This window comes from Manis pentadactyla, chromosome 15 (genome assembly GCF_030020395.1).
Source record: "Manis pentadactyla isolate mManPen7 chromosome 15, mManPen7.hap1, whole genome shotgun sequence".
NCBI lineage: Eukaryota > Metazoa > Chordata > Mammalia > Pholidota > Manidae > Manis > Manis pentadactyla.
In genome coordinates, this window is record NC_080033.1 from 15,321,988 (window position 1) to 15,341,710 (window position 19,723).

General features: G+C 36.5%; 1 protein-coding gene across 7 annotated transcripts; it reads right to left on the minus strand.

Moving 5' to 3' along the window:
• Positions 1-802: 802 nt before the first annotated feature.
• LOC118912533 (zinc finger protein 30 homolog) lies at positions 803-18,547 on the minus strand. Of its 7 annotated transcripts, none has more exons than XM_036885782.2 (6): positions 17,331-18,547; positions 16,643-16,712; positions 11,682-11,767; positions 10,132-10,258; positions 8,679-8,774; positions 803-3,741 (listed from the first exon to the last, which is right to left on the minus strand). In XM_036885782.2, exons 3-6 carry the CDS (start codon positions 11,688-11,690, stop codon positions 2,372-2,374), a joined length of 1,602 nt encoding a protein of 533 aa, XP_036741677.2. In that variant the 5' UTR covers positions 11,691-11,767; positions 16,643-16,712; positions 17,331-18,547; the 3' UTR covers positions 803-2,371. The 7 variants fall into 7 exon arrangements, with proteins under 7 accessions (XP_036741677.2, XP_036741674.2, XP_036741673.2 ...); XM_036885779.2 differs by having other exon boundaries at positions 16,638-16,712; XM_036885778.2 differs by having other exon boundaries at positions 16,809-18,547.
• Between the last annotated feature and the right edge of the window lie 1,176 nt (positions 18,548-19,723).

A 19,723-nucleotide genomic window follows, 5' to 3' on the forward strand; every position in this document is an offset into this window, starting at 1 on the left:
ATTCTAGTGATGTAAGGCTTGACCAATGTTTGAAAATCCATGAAGGCAATTCATCATATTAACAGAAAATCACATTATACTCATTTTATCAATTGGTTCATATTTCAAGTAATATTTCAAGGAAATATACAGGGTTCCATGAACATGATTCCAAGTAGCAAAGGGCTCTCAAAATTATAAAGGGCCTGAGAGGGAAAACAAATCAAATATACAGTGCTGCCATGAAAATGCAACCTCAGAGTAAAGATGAAGCTATTTTTTGTCCCTCTGTGGAACAGCAGGGCCTCTAAGAATTTGAAAATTGTTTTTTTCCAGAGCAGCCTCATGGGGACCCCAGGACAGAGAAAAGCCTGTTGCTCTTTTGCCTAATTGAGTGAACCTTAACAAAATTATAGAAAATACACAATTTTAAAGAGAATTGTACTACCTGAAGCACTGCAAGTTTGAACTTAATGGTACAGAAATAGTACAAAGTGAAGAAAAAGGGCCTTTGGATCACAAAATGCCTACAGGCTAAAAACAGTCTGAGAAAACCACTCATCTGTAACCACAGGATACACTTTATGAGGAAGAATGGGAGGAAACGGGAGAGGGAGGAGGATTGAAGAAGAAAACAAATGACTCAGGGTAGACCAAGATCTCAGTATGCAAACATGCTGCTTGGGAGCAGAAAGAGACTTTGGGTTCTGTATTATGTAATGATGCAATGCATTGAATATCAGAGCTTCCCAATCACAGCAGAGAAATGCTGTGAGAAAGAGTTCCATTACATTCCTTTTTTAGAAATCTTCAAAACACTCTATTTCACACTTAACATCATTTTAATTTGAAATAGCCACATCTCAAGTGCTCAATAGCTCTAAGTGCTCAACACGTTGTTAGCAACAATCTCATTGGACAATGGTCTATTCCATAAATTTCCATACTTAGTTGTAGTAATTTTTTTTACTCATTCTTTAAGCATTTGAAATATTATGGGACAGACATTATAACATGTAGTGATAGGTGAACTAGATAAAATCTGGACCCTCAATCTTAATTTCCCAAATCTGATTATAGCACATTTAATATCCCAGTGCATACAACTTTGACAACATCCACAAGTTTTGATATGTAGGCATTAAAAAAAATCATTCAGTTCAAACTGGTTATAATTTCAGTTAATTTTATCTTTAAAAGAATATTATGGAAAATTACAAATACATAAAAGTAGGGGAAATAGTAAAAACAATAAAAAACTATGTACCCAAGACTCATCTTACATTATTTTGACAAACTAAGGTAATCTACCCTAATTTTTCTTTTGCATGAGCATTTTAAAGGAAATCCCAGACATCATAAAATCTTATGGGTATAAACTTCATAACTTATCTCTAAAAAACATTTTTACATAACTGCAATGCTATTATTACACCTAACAAAATAATAAATTCTTAATATTATCTAATACTGTCAATATTCCACTTTCCCCACTTGTCATACAAGTGTTTTTATATTTGTTCAACTTGCTGTCTAAATAAGAACCACTCAATCATTATATTTGATACATCTCTTAAGACTTTTAATATCTAAGAGTTCCAACTCCTTTTCAATACTATTTTATTGGTTGAGAATCCAGTTCATTCTACTTGTGGGTCTTTACCCATATTTTAGATTTGCTTAATTGCTTCTTATGTCATATAATTTGTTCTTTCTCTTCCTTGAATTTTCTTTAAACTGGGAGTTAGTTCTTGATGCTTAACTAGAGTCCAGTTCAATATTTTTTGACAAGATATTATGTCTTATGGTTTCTCATTAGGAGGTATAAAATATTTTGTCCTATTTTTTGATGAGGTTAAAATTCATCTTGTGGTGTTAGAGGTTGCTATCCTGATATATTCACTATGGAGTTCATATCAATCTTTGACCTAACGGTTTTAACTTCTATTTTGAGAATCATGCCTATGTCCATCATTTCATTATGTGCTGCAAAACTCTCTAATAAACATCTCAACTTCTATGTGCCCTGAAATATAGTTCATAAAGGAAATGCAAGCTAAATGACTCTTCTTTCATTTTGTTTATCAATTTTCTGAATGAATTAGTGCCCTAGCAGCCTCCTTAGGTATATTGCATAGATGGAATAGAGGTGATCACACTTAACATAAAAGCTTTTCCACATTCACTCCTTTAAGACAGTTTCTTTCTAGAACATATTTCCTAATTAACATGGTTTGAATGGAGATGAAAAACTCCATATTCATTTACACTTTCTTTTAAATAAACCTCGTGAGCATGAAGCAAAAGGGGATTTCCACATTCAAAAACTTTCCCTCTAGAATTTATTTTCTAATGCTCCTTAACACAAAATTCACAAAAGGATTTCTTATAATTATTTTGCTACATTATGAACTCGCTGATGATAAGTAAGGTGAGAATGTTGTCTAAATGCCTTTTTGCATTCCTTACATTTGTATGGTTTCTCACCAGAATGAATTCTCTGATGTTGAATAAGTGATGAATGAAGTCTAAAGGCCTTTCCACATTCCTTACAATCATAGGGTTTCTCACCAGTATGAATACTCTGATGTTGAGTAAGCTGTGAAAGCAGTCTAAAAGTCTTCTCACATTCCTTACATTTATAAGGTTTCTCACCAAAATGAATACTCTGATGTTGAGTAAGTTGTGAAAATAGTCTAAAGGTCTTCCCACATTCTTTACAATCATAGGGTTTTTCTCCAATATGAATACCTTGATGTGAAATAAGTTCTGAGTAACGACGAAAGAACTTCTGACATTCCTTACATTCATAAGGTTTCTCACCAGTATGAATTCTCTGATGGAGAGTTAGATGATAACCACGACTAAAGGTCTTTCCACATTCCTTACATTCATAGGGCTTCTCTCCAGTATGAATCCTCTGGTGGAGTGTTAGCTGTTGTCGCACTCTAAAGGCCTTCCCACATTCTTTACATTCATAGGGTTTCTCGCCAGTATGAAGTTTGTGATGTATTCTAAGGCCTGTACTACACAGAAAAGCTTGCCCACAGTCCTTACATTCATAGCACTTCTCAGCAATGTTAAGTCTTTGATGTCGAGTAAGGTGCGCATACTGTCTGAAGGTCTTCCCACATTCCTTACATTCATAGGGCTTCTCACCAGTATGAATCCTTTGATGGAGATTAAGTTGTCCTCGCACTCTAAAGGCCTTCCCACATTCCTTACATTCATAGGGCTTCTCACCAATATGAGTTCTCTGATGTACTCGAAGATCTGCACCACATGTAAAGATCTTTCCACATTTTTTACATTCAAGGAGTTTGTCAGAAGTATGAATTCTCTGATGTCGACTAAGGTGGGCACACTGTCTAAAGGCTTTTCCACATTCTTTACATTCATAGGGTTTCTCACCAGTATGAATTCTCTGATGGAAAGTAAGTTGTTGGCGTACTCTAAAAGCCTTCCCACATTCCCCACATTCATAAGGTTTCTCTCTATTATGAATTCTCTGATACAGAGTAAGAGTTGTAAGTTTTCCATAAGTAGGCATTTTTCCAGAGGTGGTTTTTTTCCCTGGCCTGAAATATCCCTCCTGAGGACCTTCATGTCCCTCAAACTTTTTGTATTCACAAACTTTTCTGAAAAAGGAGTCTTTGAGGCCACAGCTTCTAATTCTTTCCATTATTTCCCACTGAGATAAATTCATTTCACAAATATCCTTTTCTTGAAGTAACTTTTTAGTGTCATATCTGGATTCTAAATCTGAAAGAAAACAAGATAAATGCATGCTATTTTCTTATTCTAGAAAAGGTAAAGAAATAAGCAAATAAAAACTTTATAATAAAAAGAAAACCCAGTTGAAGTAAATAGACTAAGAAACTCAAATAACCATATGAAATAAACAGAATAAGAAATGGGAAAATTAATGAATATGTAACAAGACTGAAAAAAGTTTTAAGAAGGAAAATGTTTTCTAACCTTGAACAAGGTTAAGAACTTCTTCAAGGGCAGAAATGGCCTTTCACTGACAAACCCACAGCACAGTTACTGTTAATTATTAAACTTCCATAAATAGTTAACAGTATTGCATTGTTTTGCCTCCAGTCTTACACTTTAGTATACTGATTAAATATTTTTTTATCATTTCCTATTGAGATGGGAAACACCAGCACATCTAAGCTAAGCTATCTCAGTCAAAATATAGATTTCTTTACATTTGATCATCCTTCCAACTGTCTCTCTACTTTCACTTGTAGATATCTCCATTACAGCTCATTTTCTACTTTGCATAGCCATGAGTGACCTCTGCCCACTTTCACAACCAAGGAAATGAGAGGTTCTACTTATCTTCATTTGAGTTTATTTAACTGTAAACATCTATGTTATAAATATTTAAACTGTTTTGTTCATACCTTTCACTATAGTCTCCCTGAAGTCCTCATAGCCAATACCACTTGGGTACTTCCTACATATTATGTTAGTGATTTTTCAGGTATAACAATAGGATTGTACCATAGTTACAGGTTAATAAAATTCTGAGGAAAGATATATTTCCCAAATGTATATTTCCTCAAATTTTTTGGAAGAGTTAGACAAATTTTTTCTCAAAAATTTTTTACAGGGGTTCAATACTTTTCAAAAAGAAAAAGGTATTTTTAAAAATTGTACAGTATAGCAACATTAGTTTTAATATGCTTAAACTGGGAAGAATCCCAAATGTTCATTTTTCCAAAGAGGAAATACAGATGGCCAAAAGGTGGATTGCAAGAGGCTCCACATCACTAATCATCAAGGAAATGCAAATCAAAACCACAAGATATTACCTCACAGCAGTTAGAATGGTCACTATCTAAAAGACAAGAAATAACAAGTATGGGCGAGGATATGGAGAAATGGGAATCCTTCTACACTGTTAGTGGAAACGTAAATTGATGCAACTACTATTCAAAGCAGTATGGAGGTTCCTCTAAAAACTAAAAACAGAAATACCATATAACCCAGTAATGCACTTATTGGAATTTACCTGAAGAAAACAAAATCTCTGATTCAAAAAGATATATGCAACCCTATGTTTACTGCCATATTACTTACAATAGCCAAGAGAGGGAAGCAACCAAAGCGTCTACCATAGATGAATGGGTGAAATAACCCAGGTGGAGAAAAAAATACCATGATTTCACTTACATGTGGAATATAAAAACAAAATGAACAAAACAGCAGTAGATTCACTGACACTGAGAAGTGACTTGTGGTTACCCTGGAGGAGTAGTGGGGTTGGTGGGTGTGGTGGGTAAAGGGAATAAGAAGCACAAAAATCTATCATAATATAAGCTGGTCATGGGTATGGAAGTACAGCATGGAGAACATAGTAGTTCTGTAACATCTTTCAACGTTGACAGATAATAATTGCACTGGTTGGGGTGAGGATTTAATTAATGTGTGTAACTACTGAATCACTGTGTTGTGTACTTGAAACCATTATAAGATTGTATATCAACTATACTCCAAAAAAATACACTTAATAAATAAAAGAATCCAAGTGTTCAAAAACAGAAGAATGGCTAAGTAAATTATTACATACTGACATAACACAATACCGTAAACAGTGAGAATTAATTATCTACAAGTACATGCAACATCACGGATCTCATAAACAGAATGGTGAATAAACAAAGCCAGACATAAAAGAATATACATTATATTGATTCCATTTTTATAAAGCTTGAAAGCAGTAAAACGAATCTATGGAGTTGTTAAGTCAGGATAGTGGTTAATTTTCGTCGGGAGGAATGCCTGGAAGTAGTTAGAGGAAATTTCTGCTATCCTAATAAAGCTCTGAATCTGTGTGTTGATTACATGGGTGTGATCAGAATGTTCAGAGAACTGCACACTTATGACTTTTGTTTATATTTATATTTTAGTAAGTTTACTTTAAAGAGGATATATTAAAAATGTATTAACAGGCAAGAATGATTAAGTGTGGATAAAATGTGAGCAGACAGATACATGAATGGCATAGAAAATACTGTTATGAAATCCATGCATGTCTTCTCCCCTTCTTCCTTTCCCCCGTTTCCTCCCTCCCTCTTGCCTTCCTTTCTTCCATCCCTCCCCTCCTCCCTCCATCCCTCTCTTCCTCTCACTCCCTTGCTGAGTGCCTGCTGGTCTGTCTCTATCTCCCCACCCAAGAAAACAATACAAAACTGGCAATTTTGTAAGAACTTTTGGGAAAAAGTCAATTTAAGGCCTCATTAAAACAGATAAGATGTTAGTTATAGGTAAAATGACCAGTAATTAGTAAAATAATCTTAGTAGTAAATAAGTAGGCAGCTATAAAGGTGTGATGAATGTTATAACATGGTAATTTCAAAGAATTTACTCATAAAGATTAAAAACCAGTGATCTAAAAGGTTGTCACAGTAAAAATCAAAAGACCAAAACATTTGTAAGAAAAATGAGAAAGTGTTCACAACATAAAAGCCCATACACATTGGCATAAGATAAAGGACAAAGTAATGGAATAAAGGAAGTAAGCAGACAATTAACAAAATAAATATAAGAAAACTTAGGACAAAATGTCCATATTATTCACTCATAAAAAATAAAATGGTACAAGTTATAAAATATCCTTTCAATGTTTTCATTAAAAAACAAAATACTCCTAGTGTGGATATAGTAAAGTCAAGATTTTCATACATGGCCCACTACTTAAGTGACATGCCACATTAAGATCTTGACATGCTGAACGTTCTCATCTAGGAGACTTCTCTAGAGCATGAACAGCTGAGCTGTAATCTTATGATTTCTGTAAAAAAAAAAAAAAAGCCATTTGTTCGCAAATTTGCTAGTTCTTACCATTGCAAGCAACTAAAATATAACCATGTCTATGAAAACAAAGTTGAATATTTTGGAAGTACCAGCTACAGATGCACATTGCACTGTTGTCAAAGTAGGCATGGGTGAGAAAACAGTACAGACTGACAGGAAACAAAATTTCAAGAAGGATTTTACACTCAATTTGTTTCATAAGTATCTTTAGGTTCTTGTTCTACTTTAAATAAATTGAAACTAGAAATAATAGCCTATGCATTATATGTGTGATTTAATCAAGAAAGAATTGGCTGGATGTACACTGAAACGAAAAGACAACATATGAAAAGACTGGTCTATGGGAGGAAATTTTAAAGCTCCAACTTTTAAAAAATATATGTAAAATATTTAACTACTTAAAATTAAAAAACCAAATTCTAGTTTGGATTCTACTGAATTAGAGGATTTTACTCTAGTAAACAATGCTAATGTGAAAGCAAAATATTAGCTCATCTTAGGTCAATGTAAAATGAGAAATGTTTCCATTTGTAGGGAATCAGTTTTAAATAAAAAAGTGAGAAGTAAATTACCTGGTCATAAAATTAATTTGTTTCTTGAGGTGTAATGTCTTTAATGACTTTTTTTTTTTCTGATACAAAATGATATGGGATACAGGGGAGTTATGACAGAGGCAGTTTTAGTCAATTAACACCAGGGTTAATGTATCAAGAAAACTGTATGTTAAAACCCTATTACCATAGAATTTTACTTCTGAGTATCAATACTGATCAAAGACTGAATAATCTACATTGAATTCCAATGACATATTCAGTCCTCACATTCTGCTGATAATCTTACTGCTCAGTTCAAAAAGGAATTAGAAACAATAGAAGGAAAAATATTTATTCTCCCCTTCACCACATTATCCAACCTACCTGTTGGATAGAAACCATATGCATGCATGTTTTTCTCCATAAATTGACTCCTACTCCTCATCTACTGAAGGTTGCTTCCAAAATTATCATTCTCTACTCCATAAATTTTCCTCTTTGAAATCATTCCCTTCACCCTACAAACATGTACTAATACCTCACATCTTAAAATACATTCCCTCTATTGCACAGATCTTTTATAACAAAATTTATCCCAATAGTTGTATATACTTATTGTCACTATTGCCTCACCTCTCATTTTCTTTAATCTCCCAAAACTTTAAAACAAAACTTTATTCAGAGTATTTCTAACATATACAGAAGTAGAACAGTATAACAAATGTCCACATTTCTATGAGCTGATCTTACCAACCATCAAGCCATGCTTACACCTCTTATGCAATCCCCTCTCCTAACCCCAATCTACTTTCCACTCCTCAATTGTTTGAAGCAAATCTCATATATTGTACTATTCTGTACTTATTTCAGGATTTTTAAAGGGATTTTTAACAATCATAATACCATTATCAAAATACCAATAAAAAAAAGAACAGTAATTCTTCAAAATTATCAAAAATCAGTGTTCACACTGCCAACTGTCTCATAAATAAAATTTTAAACAATTTAATAATAGTAATCTGATCCAAACAAAGTCCACAGAGTACAACTGGTTGACATGTTGTCTATATACATTTTAATCTATAGGTTCTCCTATTATCTTCTGATTTTTCTTGCAATTTGTTAAAGAAACTGTTTTTTGACCCTGTAGTACTTCCTATGTTCTGAATTTGCTGACTATATTCCCAAGGTGTAGTAGAACATGTTGCTCTATCTTCTTCCTATAAATTAGTAGTTAGTTTTAGAAGTCTGCTCAGTGCCAGTGTTTCCTTGCCCAGCAGCAGGCAGGGCTTTGCCAGGCCCTAAGAGTGGACCTTTGCCTGATTAGCATTTACTCACCTGGGCTCCAGCTTCTTTTCCCATCCCTCATACCCATCCAGGGATCTTTCCCTTGTTCTAACAGGGTAATTACATCTGGCTTAGAAATGGAACATCCTGTTCAAAAAAACATAATGGAACAAAATAAAGAATGAATTTACTTGATCAAGGCTTCAGAACAAAGAGTAATGGGACTGAAAAACATTCATAGTAGAGTTACTTCAGGATCATAAGGAATAAGAAGAACAGAGAGGTAGACACATTATCTTATTTTAATTTACACTCATCCAGGATCTGGCTCTTGAGAGGAAGTAATGATTGAGAGCACTGGTTTCAAATACTGCCTCTGTCACTGGGGCTGCTATGGCTTCAGTTTTCACATAATGTTTACCCATAGAATTGTTGTGAGATTTGATTTAATAAATATTAAAGTGCTTAGATGAGTACCTAGTACATAGTAAGCACTATGTATGTTTATTAGGTACTATTTTTCCTATTTTTTTGATATTTTGCTAAGAGAAAATAATTAGTTTCTTGCCAGGACATTTATCTAATGTTAAATGCAAAATTCATGTATCTTAAACTTTTACTCATAAATCAATTAAAAGATAATATGTCTGTTGTAGTACAACTGAATGGGTCCACTTGAATTTTAACCAACTATTGATTCAACCCAGTATCACATACTAGGTATATAGAGCCAGACACCTCTGTTTTCCTATTCACACTACAGGTGAGTTAACAGATAACAGACCTTCTAGAGCTAGAGGTTATTATGCTCAGCGAAATAAGTCAGGCAGAGAAAGACAAATACCAAATGATTTCCCTCATTTTATGGAGTATAACAAAGAAGCAAAACTGAAGTAACAAAACAGCAGCAGACTCAGAGACTCCAAGAAGGTACTATTGGTTACCAAACAGGAGGCCAGGTGGGGAGGGAGGGAGAAGGGGATTGAAGAGTATTAAGATTAGTACACATGGTGTGAGAGAGGTCATGAGGAAGACAGTGTAGCACAGAGAGACAAGTAGTGACTGTGGCATCTTGCTAAACTGATAGACAGTGACTGCGATGGGGTGTGGAGGGAGGACTCAATAGTATGGGTGAAGGTAGTGACTACATTGTTTTTCTTGTGAAACCTTCATAATAGTGTATAACATCAATGATACCTTAATAATAAAAAAAAAACAGATAATAGACAATCTATAGTGATATGAAACCAGATTTCTTTGACAATGGTTTTGTTGTGAATGTTTAAGAATTTACATCCGTCATTGAAGAGAAATAATTACAGAAAAGGCAAGGAAGATGTAAAGGTCACTGAGTTATGGGGGACACTGAAGGGGCTATTTAATAGCTTAATAGCTAAAGGTGCCTAGTCCCAAACCACAAAGCAGATATTTAGCTAGTTCTTAGAAAAACAGCCCTTAAACTCAATCCCGTGAATTTTAAATTATTTGACATAAGTAAGCTTACCCAGAGACACCAAGTTGCTATAGTTCTCTAGTATCACATCTCTGTACAAATTCCTCTGACTTGAGTTCAGGCATTCCCATTCTTCCTGTGAAAAGTCTACAGCCACGTCTCTGAACATCACCAAATCCTGAAATGACAGATCCATGTATGTCTGCAAAATTATTTATTTTTGTAAAGGGCCAGTATTGTAGGCTTTGCAAGCCACAAGACTATTGCACATCTTTCCCTGTCCCTTCTTTTTTTAAACAATTCTTTCAAAATGTAATTAGCTTACAGGCTGTACAGAAACAGGCCATGGGTTGACTCCAGCTCACACGCTGAAGTCAGCCCACCACTGCTACAGACCAAACTTCCTGTGTGCTGTGGGATGTCTAATTTTATTTATTTCTAGATATGTTCAGGTAATTAATCAGAATTTCACATTTAGGTGAAAGAGTATTCAAAGAATAATGCTTGGATTGGCCTAAAAATATACTCAGCAAGTATGATTTACTCAAATTTGTCTTCCTTGAAGGATTAGAAAAAATAATTGATGGACTTTCTTCCCCCAAATGAACCATAAAAATACCTATTTTTAAAAGTAGAGTTTGTATAAAATTAGAGAACTTCTTCCAGACCCAACTTCATCACTATATTGGATCATTAGCATTTTTCCTTATAACAAATCCTTTATAGAATATTTTAACTACACAATAGTCCATTTTATAAATATGTTAAACTTAAGAATGATATATTTAGATATTTCTATACTTTAAAGTATGTTAAATTATATTTAGAATTTAGGTTATACAGAATCTCTAAAGCTGCAATGTCTAATACGCTAGCTTAGACAAATGTTGCTACTGGGCACTTGAAATGTGGCTAGTCCAAATTTAGATGTGCTGGAAGTACAAAATATGTACCAGATGTTGAAGAAAAAATAATTTCCCTTTTCTTTAGAAAGAAAAAAGAATGTAAAATATCTCAATAATTTTTATTGATTATAATTCCAAATAATATTTTGGCTATATGAGTTAAACATTAAAATTAATTGAACATTCTATTTTCAACCGTTTTAATGTGACCCTTTTAAATTAAAAAGTTTAAGATTATATAAATGCCTTGCATATTATTCTATACTTTTTATGAGACTGACATGCTATCTACTGTGCTAAGGCACTAATTCTATATATTTTTAATATGTGACTACTAGCCAATTTTAAATGACACATCTAGCGCACGTTATATATTGGACAGTACTAAAGTGTTCTCGACTCCTGAGTCTCAGATCAAATAGCTCCCACTAAGGACTTCATCTCTGCTTTAACTCTGCTCTAGACAAAGACTGAACACATAGGATATGCTGAATAATTTGGTCAATTCACACAGTAACATGGACGGAGAACAAAAGGGAAGGGGCCTGGGCTGCCTGTCTTTATCACTCACTAGAAAGGGAAAGACTAGGGAGAAGCTGTTAGATGGGGCTCTTAGGAAGTTTCAGGATAACTAATGAGAACATTCACATAAACAGAAAAAAAATTACAGCACTTCAAATAGAAACACCGACTTACATGAGCCATGATTTTAGAACTGCAAGAACTGGTCAGTTTCCTTCAAGGGTCACTTACTGGAGACGTAGAGTCCACAGAAGCCAGAGCTGAGGAAGGAATGTGAAGCCGTAAGAACAAAATAGCCTATGAGCTCCCAAATTTTAAAAACTCACTCTATTTTCTCCAATTCTATATGTAATGCCTCTCCACCTACCAACACACAGACAAGTTATGAGGGGTAAGAGGTAGTTTAGATAAATATTATGTCCTCCCCAAAAATATGGGAAATCAGTTACACAAGGAGAGACACAGAGCAGAGACTCCTGCATGGAAGCACATGTCTATACCTTAGCAGAAGGGCTTCCAATTAATTCTCCATCCTCAGGAAGGCTGATCTGGACCTAAGAATGGGCTGTCCAGACCTGTCCTGAGTAGATCCACCTCCCTTCATTTCCACCTTCCCAGCTGAAGTGGCTACACCATCTAAATCAGAACTTTTTTCTAACACTCAGGAATCTGGCTGGCCTCCCTAAACATGAAGACAGAAAATACTGTAGACAAGAATTTCCCAAACATGGCTGGACGGTAGAATCATCTTCAGATCTTTAAAATATACTGCTGCCTGGTTCTCATTCCCCAAACATTCTGATTTAATTAGTATAGAATATGACCTGGAAATCAGGATTTTTAAAACCTCAGATTTTTATAAAACCTCCCTCTGGTGATCATAATGGGCAGTAAAGTCTGGTAATCAAACTGACTGCATTAGAATCACCTAGAAGGCTTATTAAAACACAGTTTGCAGGACCCCACTCCTAGAATCTGGCATTTACTAGGTCTGGGGTTGGGCTTGAGAATTTGTATTTCTAAAAACTTCCCAAATACTGATTCTGCTGGTCCAAATGCCACAACTTGAGAAGTACTTGCACAGACCATGCCTAGCAGTCTTTATCACAGAAAACTATACTTGCACACTGAGATCCCTTCTGCCAGGCTGAACTACCATTTCCAGAATCTTCAGAGCTCACTGTTCACCATTTTCCTGTTCAGAATCATCAGTATTGTCTGCATGATCTCATTTATCAACCCATCTCCCTTGGTACCCTGGCTGGGGAAAAGTGAATTTATGAAACCTGAGCATGGATAATTCTCTAACAAACAGAAGTAATCCATTAGTTAAAACTCACTAGTAACTAAGGAGGTGTATATTAAAGTAACGGATTAGCAGATTTGAAAAACTGATGATACCTCATATTACAAAGGTTCTGGGGAGATGGGCACTCACGGTACAATGTAGAAAGAATGAAATGATGTGTGGAAAATGTTTATAATGGGACCAAAAAAGCAAAAAAGATACAAAATATGCTTCTAAAAGGTTAAAGAAATTACTGTGCAGTCACACAATGGAAAACTAAACACCAATTAAAAAGTAATTCCTCTTTGAGTTCATGGAAAGATGGTCACTACACATTGTTGGAGAAGAACACAAGTTAGACAATAGTATTGCAGTATGATTATATTTTTGGCAGGAAAACTATATACATATGCAGACATGTATATGCATGTGCACAAAATAGTCTGTGAGTGAACTTGGAATAAAATTTTATTGTGTTATCTCTACTTGAACATATCCCAAGTGATCTTTATTTTGTTCTTCTCTGGAGCCCTAGTTTTTTAATAAAAAACTTACAAAATTTGTATCACTTATACCTGACAGTTAAAAATAACTCTGCAAGGAATATCACAAAAAGCCCTAATAGTTATATCCCTGCCATCCTCTCCCCTATCTTCCAAATCTGGAGGCAACAATTTTCACCTTTTTTAGCTTTCCTTTGGTATTTCAACTCCATACATTTAAGTAACATGCTCCTATTGTTACTTCCAAATTTTCAATTTCAATCATTATCTATTGACTTCCTAATGTGGAAGGCATAGTTTTAGCTATCTTTCACCTACCCATCTCCCACCTCACATATACATACCTGCATTCTCCCTATCCTTCCAATATGGTTTTGTTCTCTTTCAGGGTAAATGAATTTTCAGTTTCTATTATTATGATTATGTAAATACCATTACCAACTGGGCTATGTATTATACTCAGACTATTTGCCTCCCTGTACAAGTCTTCTCTGAGGTTAACAAATACTTCTGCTTTTTTGTAAGCTTAATTTTCTAGGAAATTATCATTAATTCATTTCTCAAACTCTCAAATGAAGGATGAGGATGATGAAGCTTCTGGCATAATAGAGCTATTTCGTACTCTAAGAATCTTTCAAAAATTGAGCTGTGTACTTGAGAGTGTCACCTGTATCCCAGCTGGCAAAAGTCAATGCTGTATTCCTATTTCTGAAATCCCACATGAAAAGCTGGTTAAGTAATAGGACCTAAAAAGCCTGTTGAAGAAATTGCTTAGGCAGCTTTGAACATCACTGCCCAATAACTTATTTCTTAAATAATTCATAAAACATCCATAAAATGGAACACCAAAATAATCATTAAATGCTGTTTGAGAAAATAGTCAAGGTATGCAAAATATTCAAGATATACTGAAAGAAAAAAAATCATTTATAAAACAATATGTAATATGATTAAGATTTAAAACTCATTAAAATGAAACAGATATCAGTAGATGGAAAAAATCTAATATCTCAACTCTGAGATTTTAAAATTAATGTCAAACATGATTAAGTTTCTCAATTTAATTGCCATCCCTATCTTAAGAATTATAGATACTTGTAAGATTTTCAAACCAGAAGGGGATCACTGGGATTTCATGTTTTTCCATACATCCATTAAGGTATTATAAAATCTATCAGAGCATGGAATTCCTCTTTTAAACTAAGAACTGCAAGTCTTGGTTTAAGTTTTCAGTTATCTTACTATTCAGAAATAAAGCCATATACAAAAACACATATGCTCATAGAAATATTTTGGGAAAACATGCTCTAAAATTAATAGCTATTATTCCTGAATACTGGGACCGTGGATAATTTTAATTTTCTTCCATTTTAATGAAATACTAAATATTTCACAAGCCTGTACTGACTCCATCATCAGAAATATTGTTTAATAAAAAGCTCTTCCTATTAAGAAGAACTTTTTAGTGAGTCAGGACAAGGTATCTCATAGTCATTAAGAAAATTAAGTAAGACTGCATAAGTGGTAATAACAGGGAAATCAATGTGATTGAAAAGTAATTCCTTTTAATTCTTGAATATTGTATCTCAGTACAACATCCTGAGATCCTTCTGTGAAGGACCACAATGCTAGTTCATGGCATTTGCAAAATGATTAAGAGACAGTATGTACAGCAGACAAAAACCAAAGCTTATTTCACAGGATCTGCTCAATAATTTGAGCTTACCCTTCCTGGTCTCCAATGAATAACTAGTTATTAAATCCTTGCAAAGTATCTTAAAAATCCCTACTTAATGTTCAAGTTACATGTAACTTAGCAATTTCATAGATTTTTATTCACAATAAATACTTCTCAATACTACATTATATACTTTTTTCTTAAGACTCTTTATAAACAACATTTTTATTATCATATAACATTCTATGATGTGGATGGAGTGAGTTACCTAACCATTTCCATATTGCTGGATACTGCTTTTGTAAGATTATCCCAAGTCATTTCCAGTTATTCCAGATTTTGATTTTAGACAAATGAGAATCACTATTATTGGGTCTTATACAACTTTGACAATATCATTAAATAACAGGCTTCCTCCCCACTGAAATTACCTATTGACAAATATATACAATTCTGTATATAATCTTAAGAGGTTTTTGTTGCCCTGAAAACCCATAAATGGAGTCCAAAGACTTGCATGTTAAGAATCCCTGTCCTGGTTCACTTGAGTGTCTGGTTCATTATCCTGCTTGCAAGCATCATTAACTTCACATTTTCATTATTCTTGGGAATATAGAAAACTGATAGGGAATAACTATGAATTATGATTTAATAGCAATAGCTAATATTAATTAAGCACTCTTCTCATGTGCCAGGTACTCTTCTAAGAGCTTTACAGATATTAATCCAGGTAATCTTCAAAACAAAACTGTAAGGTATATATCATTATAATTCTGATTTTACAGAAGAAGAAACTGCAACACAGAAAGGCTGCCCAAACTTACTTAGGTTTAAGGGGCAGTGAAGATTCAAACCCTCTTCATCCAGGTTCAAAATTCTTAACCAACTTCATATAACTCTCAGTCTATCCAAAAGCATATACAAAACAAACTCATACTACAAACTTGCAGTTATGAGTCATTTCTGAAGACACAATGTACAGTATGGTTACTATAGATAATAATAATGTATTATGTACTTGAAATTTGCTAAAAGATTTTAAGTACTTCACCACATATACACACACACACACACACAGGTAGTAACTATGGGAGGATATGCTAATTAGTCTGATTGTGGTAATCATTCCATGCCACAATGTACATATATCAAAACATCATGTTGTACACCTTAAACATATACAACTTTTTATTTGTCAAAAACAAAAGAAATTCATGCTACCAAACCTCTAACCACATCTGGCTGGTACCAAAAATTACCACTCATGGATTCCCTTGAAAAAAAAAATTCCCACTCCTACTCTGGAATCATTAAAGATATCTAAACCCTAAACTGTTCCTTAACAAATCACGGTCGAAAACAATGCACGAACATTAACTTACAGCAGGGTATTTTTATCATCAGAATCCTTAGGAAAAACCGTGCCCACAGAACAACTGAATAGCTACCGTATGGTTAACTAACTGTAGAGATATATTAAATAGATACTAGAAAGGGGATTCTATAAATTAGGTCCCCTGCCATTAACTAGGTAGTGAAATCCTAGGCCCAAATCAATGACTGAAATAATTCTTAAGCAGGACATTCCAAGGAAAGGAAATTAAAAACTCGCGTGTCTTGAAAATGCATTTCATGGAAACAAAGAAGCAGCACAAACTCACAGAACCTGGCTTTTACAGGCGCAGCAGCGAGCGCTTCGTTTCACTTCAAAGGCCTTCTCTGCTTACTTGGCAGGGCTGGGGAGGCAAACAGGGTTCATCACATCAAGCTTTTCCCGACTCGGTCAAAACCCACCCTCCGTAGCCGCTTGGCCCTCGCTACACACCACCTACATGCACAAATGGAACCGAGGAGGGGCCCAGCGAAGGTCCGCGGACACCCGTGTCCGAGTTCGCAGCTCGAGCACCCTGCAGTAGGGTCACCGCAACTGCCCACCCCCTGGGGCGGCCCACCGCGTCGTTTTCTGTTCAGCCGGTCCTCGCAGACCTCAGAAGCCAGCCCCGAATCTAGGACCGGAGTTAAGCGAAGGGCCTTCTTTATGTGGCTCCACCTCCGACTTTCATTTCGGGTCTTTTTTCTTCCGCCGGGCCTAGGTGGTCGACACGAGGACGGGCTTGCGCAAGACCTCAGGGTCTCGCACTGCAGACTAGGCCGCGCCCACAACTCCGGCCCAGCGCCGTTACAGCCGCGGGTCCCTAACTCCGCGCCCTCAGGACCGCAAGCCATCAGTCGGAAAGAAACGCATCGCGTCCGAGGGCTCCGTGACCCACTCCCGGCCTGGCCCGGCCCGCAGAGTCACCCGTCCCACGCTCGCTTGCTTCAGAAAACAACGACTACAGCCGAGGCTGGCTCACCGGACTGAGGCCAGGACTTTGCTCCGAGGTCCTCCGGCCCTCAAATCTGTGGCACCCAGACTCCAGAGAGAGTGCGCAGGCGCGCGAAGAACTGGGGACGGTCGCTCAGCCCCGCGGGAAGGAAGCTCGCAGGGAACGAAGGCGGCCGGGTCGCAGCGGGGACTCCGGAGCGGAGAAGCAGAGGTTCCGGAAGGGCCGAGGGGCCTGATTCCTCACGCCTATAACGGTGACCCGGTGAATGACTGGTGCTGTCGAGGATAACCGGGGCCTCCTCCCCCGTGGAACTGTAGACAGAAAAGCTCTATTACGTTCTTTTCTCCTTTGGTTTTCGGCCCCGCCCCCTAGCAGGCCGAGCTCCCCGCCCCCAAGAGCGGAGCCCTGAGACTCCTGGGAGTTGCTGTTTGAGCCGGAGCGCGACCTCGGTGGGGCGTGGGGCGTACTTGGGACTCTTCAGAGGTGTGGAGGCTCTTGGGGGGGACATCTGCCGAGGGGTTGGGGGAGGAAAAATCGGGGCTTTCTGAAGAGAGTAGTGGAACGAGGATCCTGGATTAGGCCCAGTGTCCAAATCTTTAAGGCTTGTAATGGTGACCCTGACTGTGACCCCCCAGTGCCCCCGGCGTGGTCCCTGTGGCATTTTCTGAGGGACTGGTTGGCGGTGGCCCCGGGCCTGGGTGTGGTCGGGAACCGGGTTGCGTTTTCGTGCACCGAGCTATTCTGCGTGTGTGCCATTCTTTGGAAGCCGCTCTGGGATGGCGCCGAGGGAGGGTTGTCTGTGATTGTGCCCATCGCACTGCCAGGCTTACTCAGTTTTTGAACATCTAATTGGCTTATTCAGCAATTCCTGAATGGGGCGACATCGCTTCTAATAGGAGCTCCAAGGACAAAATAGAAGGTTTTTATAGGCAGGAAGGTTGGTCAAGGAGGTACCTAGCAAAATGAAAAAAAAAAAAAGGATTTGTTTCAGGCCAGGTCATATTCTTTTTTAGGGAAGAGACCCCAGATGACATCACTAGTGATGGTCTGGAAATTCAGGTTGACTGTTAAAAAGTCACATTCCTGGGAGAGGTTGAAACGCAATTAACTCTTGGTTTGCTGTTGTGAGGAAAAACTACTCCATTTGGGGCCTGTTCCCCCCCACCGCAAGAGCGAAGATTGTGTGTATATTTTGAAGGTGGTTGTGCCTTGAAGGAAACCAGACTATGTTACCCCAAAATACGCCTCTTTGGCATAAAAATTATTTTGCGCTTAAGGCAATTTAGAAGCATCAAAGGCAGAAAAAGCTCTTTCTACCTTCTTCCATTTGTGCCTAAAGACAGGATACAAATTCTCCTTTACTGGAGACAACTCTAGGTTCTTAGCACACAGCACCAAAGGTGTCTGCTAAAAAACCTTACTCCATTAGGTTCCTTCCATGGTTTGCCACCTTTGGGAGCCTAAAACTGATTTTTTTTAATCCTGTCATTTCTCCACAAATTTATTGTTCTTTGTTGAAGATGCTATATAAACCGGAGTGCTAAGAGACCACCTGGCATTTCTCTTATTAAGGTTTCTTCCACATGACATGTGCACACACATTAATAAATTGTTTTTCTCCTGTTAAGCTTTTAGTTAAAGAATACCAGCTGAGAACCTGAGATGGGTTAGAGATCAAATTTTTCCTACCCTATTGTTCTGTTGTGTGTTACTGCAGGGATGATTTTGATAGGCCAGCCCTCGTGGCTCTTGCTTTCCCATGCACACTGTGTGTTGGGGGTGGGGGGGCAGGGGGAGAGCACAGTCCACTGTGTTACTGGATGTTGGCACCTTGGCCATTAAGCGTGCCCTCAGGAATGTGAGTAGTTAGGTGAGCAAAATAATTATTGCCACAAAAAACTTTGGAAATTGATTATTTCTGAATGATATGATTTTAGGAGTATATAACCAGAAAGTTGAAGTTCAAAGGAGAGCATAAAACAAAGGAGGGGGCATTTTCTTTTTTCCCATAACTGCACTTGCAATATTCTTTTGTGGATGGGATGTTTTTTTCCTGCTTCTAGATGAAATCTTGGATCAATTCAATAATGTTTTCAATCTCTCAGATAATAAAAGTTTCTTTTAACACGTTTAGTTAAAAGATCAGTCTCATTTTGTAGCTAAAAATATCTCTAGTAATAAAAATGTTCAGTGTAATGATCCATACCTCACTTAACGTCAAAAAAAAAACACCTACTTTCTCCTTGATCCACCTCCAAATATGATTGTTTTACAATTTTGGTTAAGTCAATATGTGGTATTTATATGCTAATTATGTAAATTATTTAAAATATTTATAAAAGTGGATTTCTTTTCTTAGAAACATTTTTGTTTGTTGAGGATTTAATTAGTTTTCTTTGTACCTGTTGCTAATTTTTAGA

Bases quoted from the DNA above. Each gene is read 5' to 3' on its own strand.
- LOC118912533 (XM_036885776.2), bottom strand. From the start codon at position 10,276: ATGGATCTGTCATTTCAGGATTTGGTGATGTTCAGAGACGTGGCTGTA. The intron at 8,775-10,131 runs GTAAGCTTACTT...TTTTTTGAACAG, and splicing joins TAGCAACTTGGTGTCTCTGG to GATGTTCCATTTCTAAGCCA. The intron at 3,742-8,678 runs GTGAGTAAATGC...GTTTTCTTTCAG, and splicing joins GAAAAGAAGCTGGAGCCCAG to ATTTAGAATCCAGATATGAC.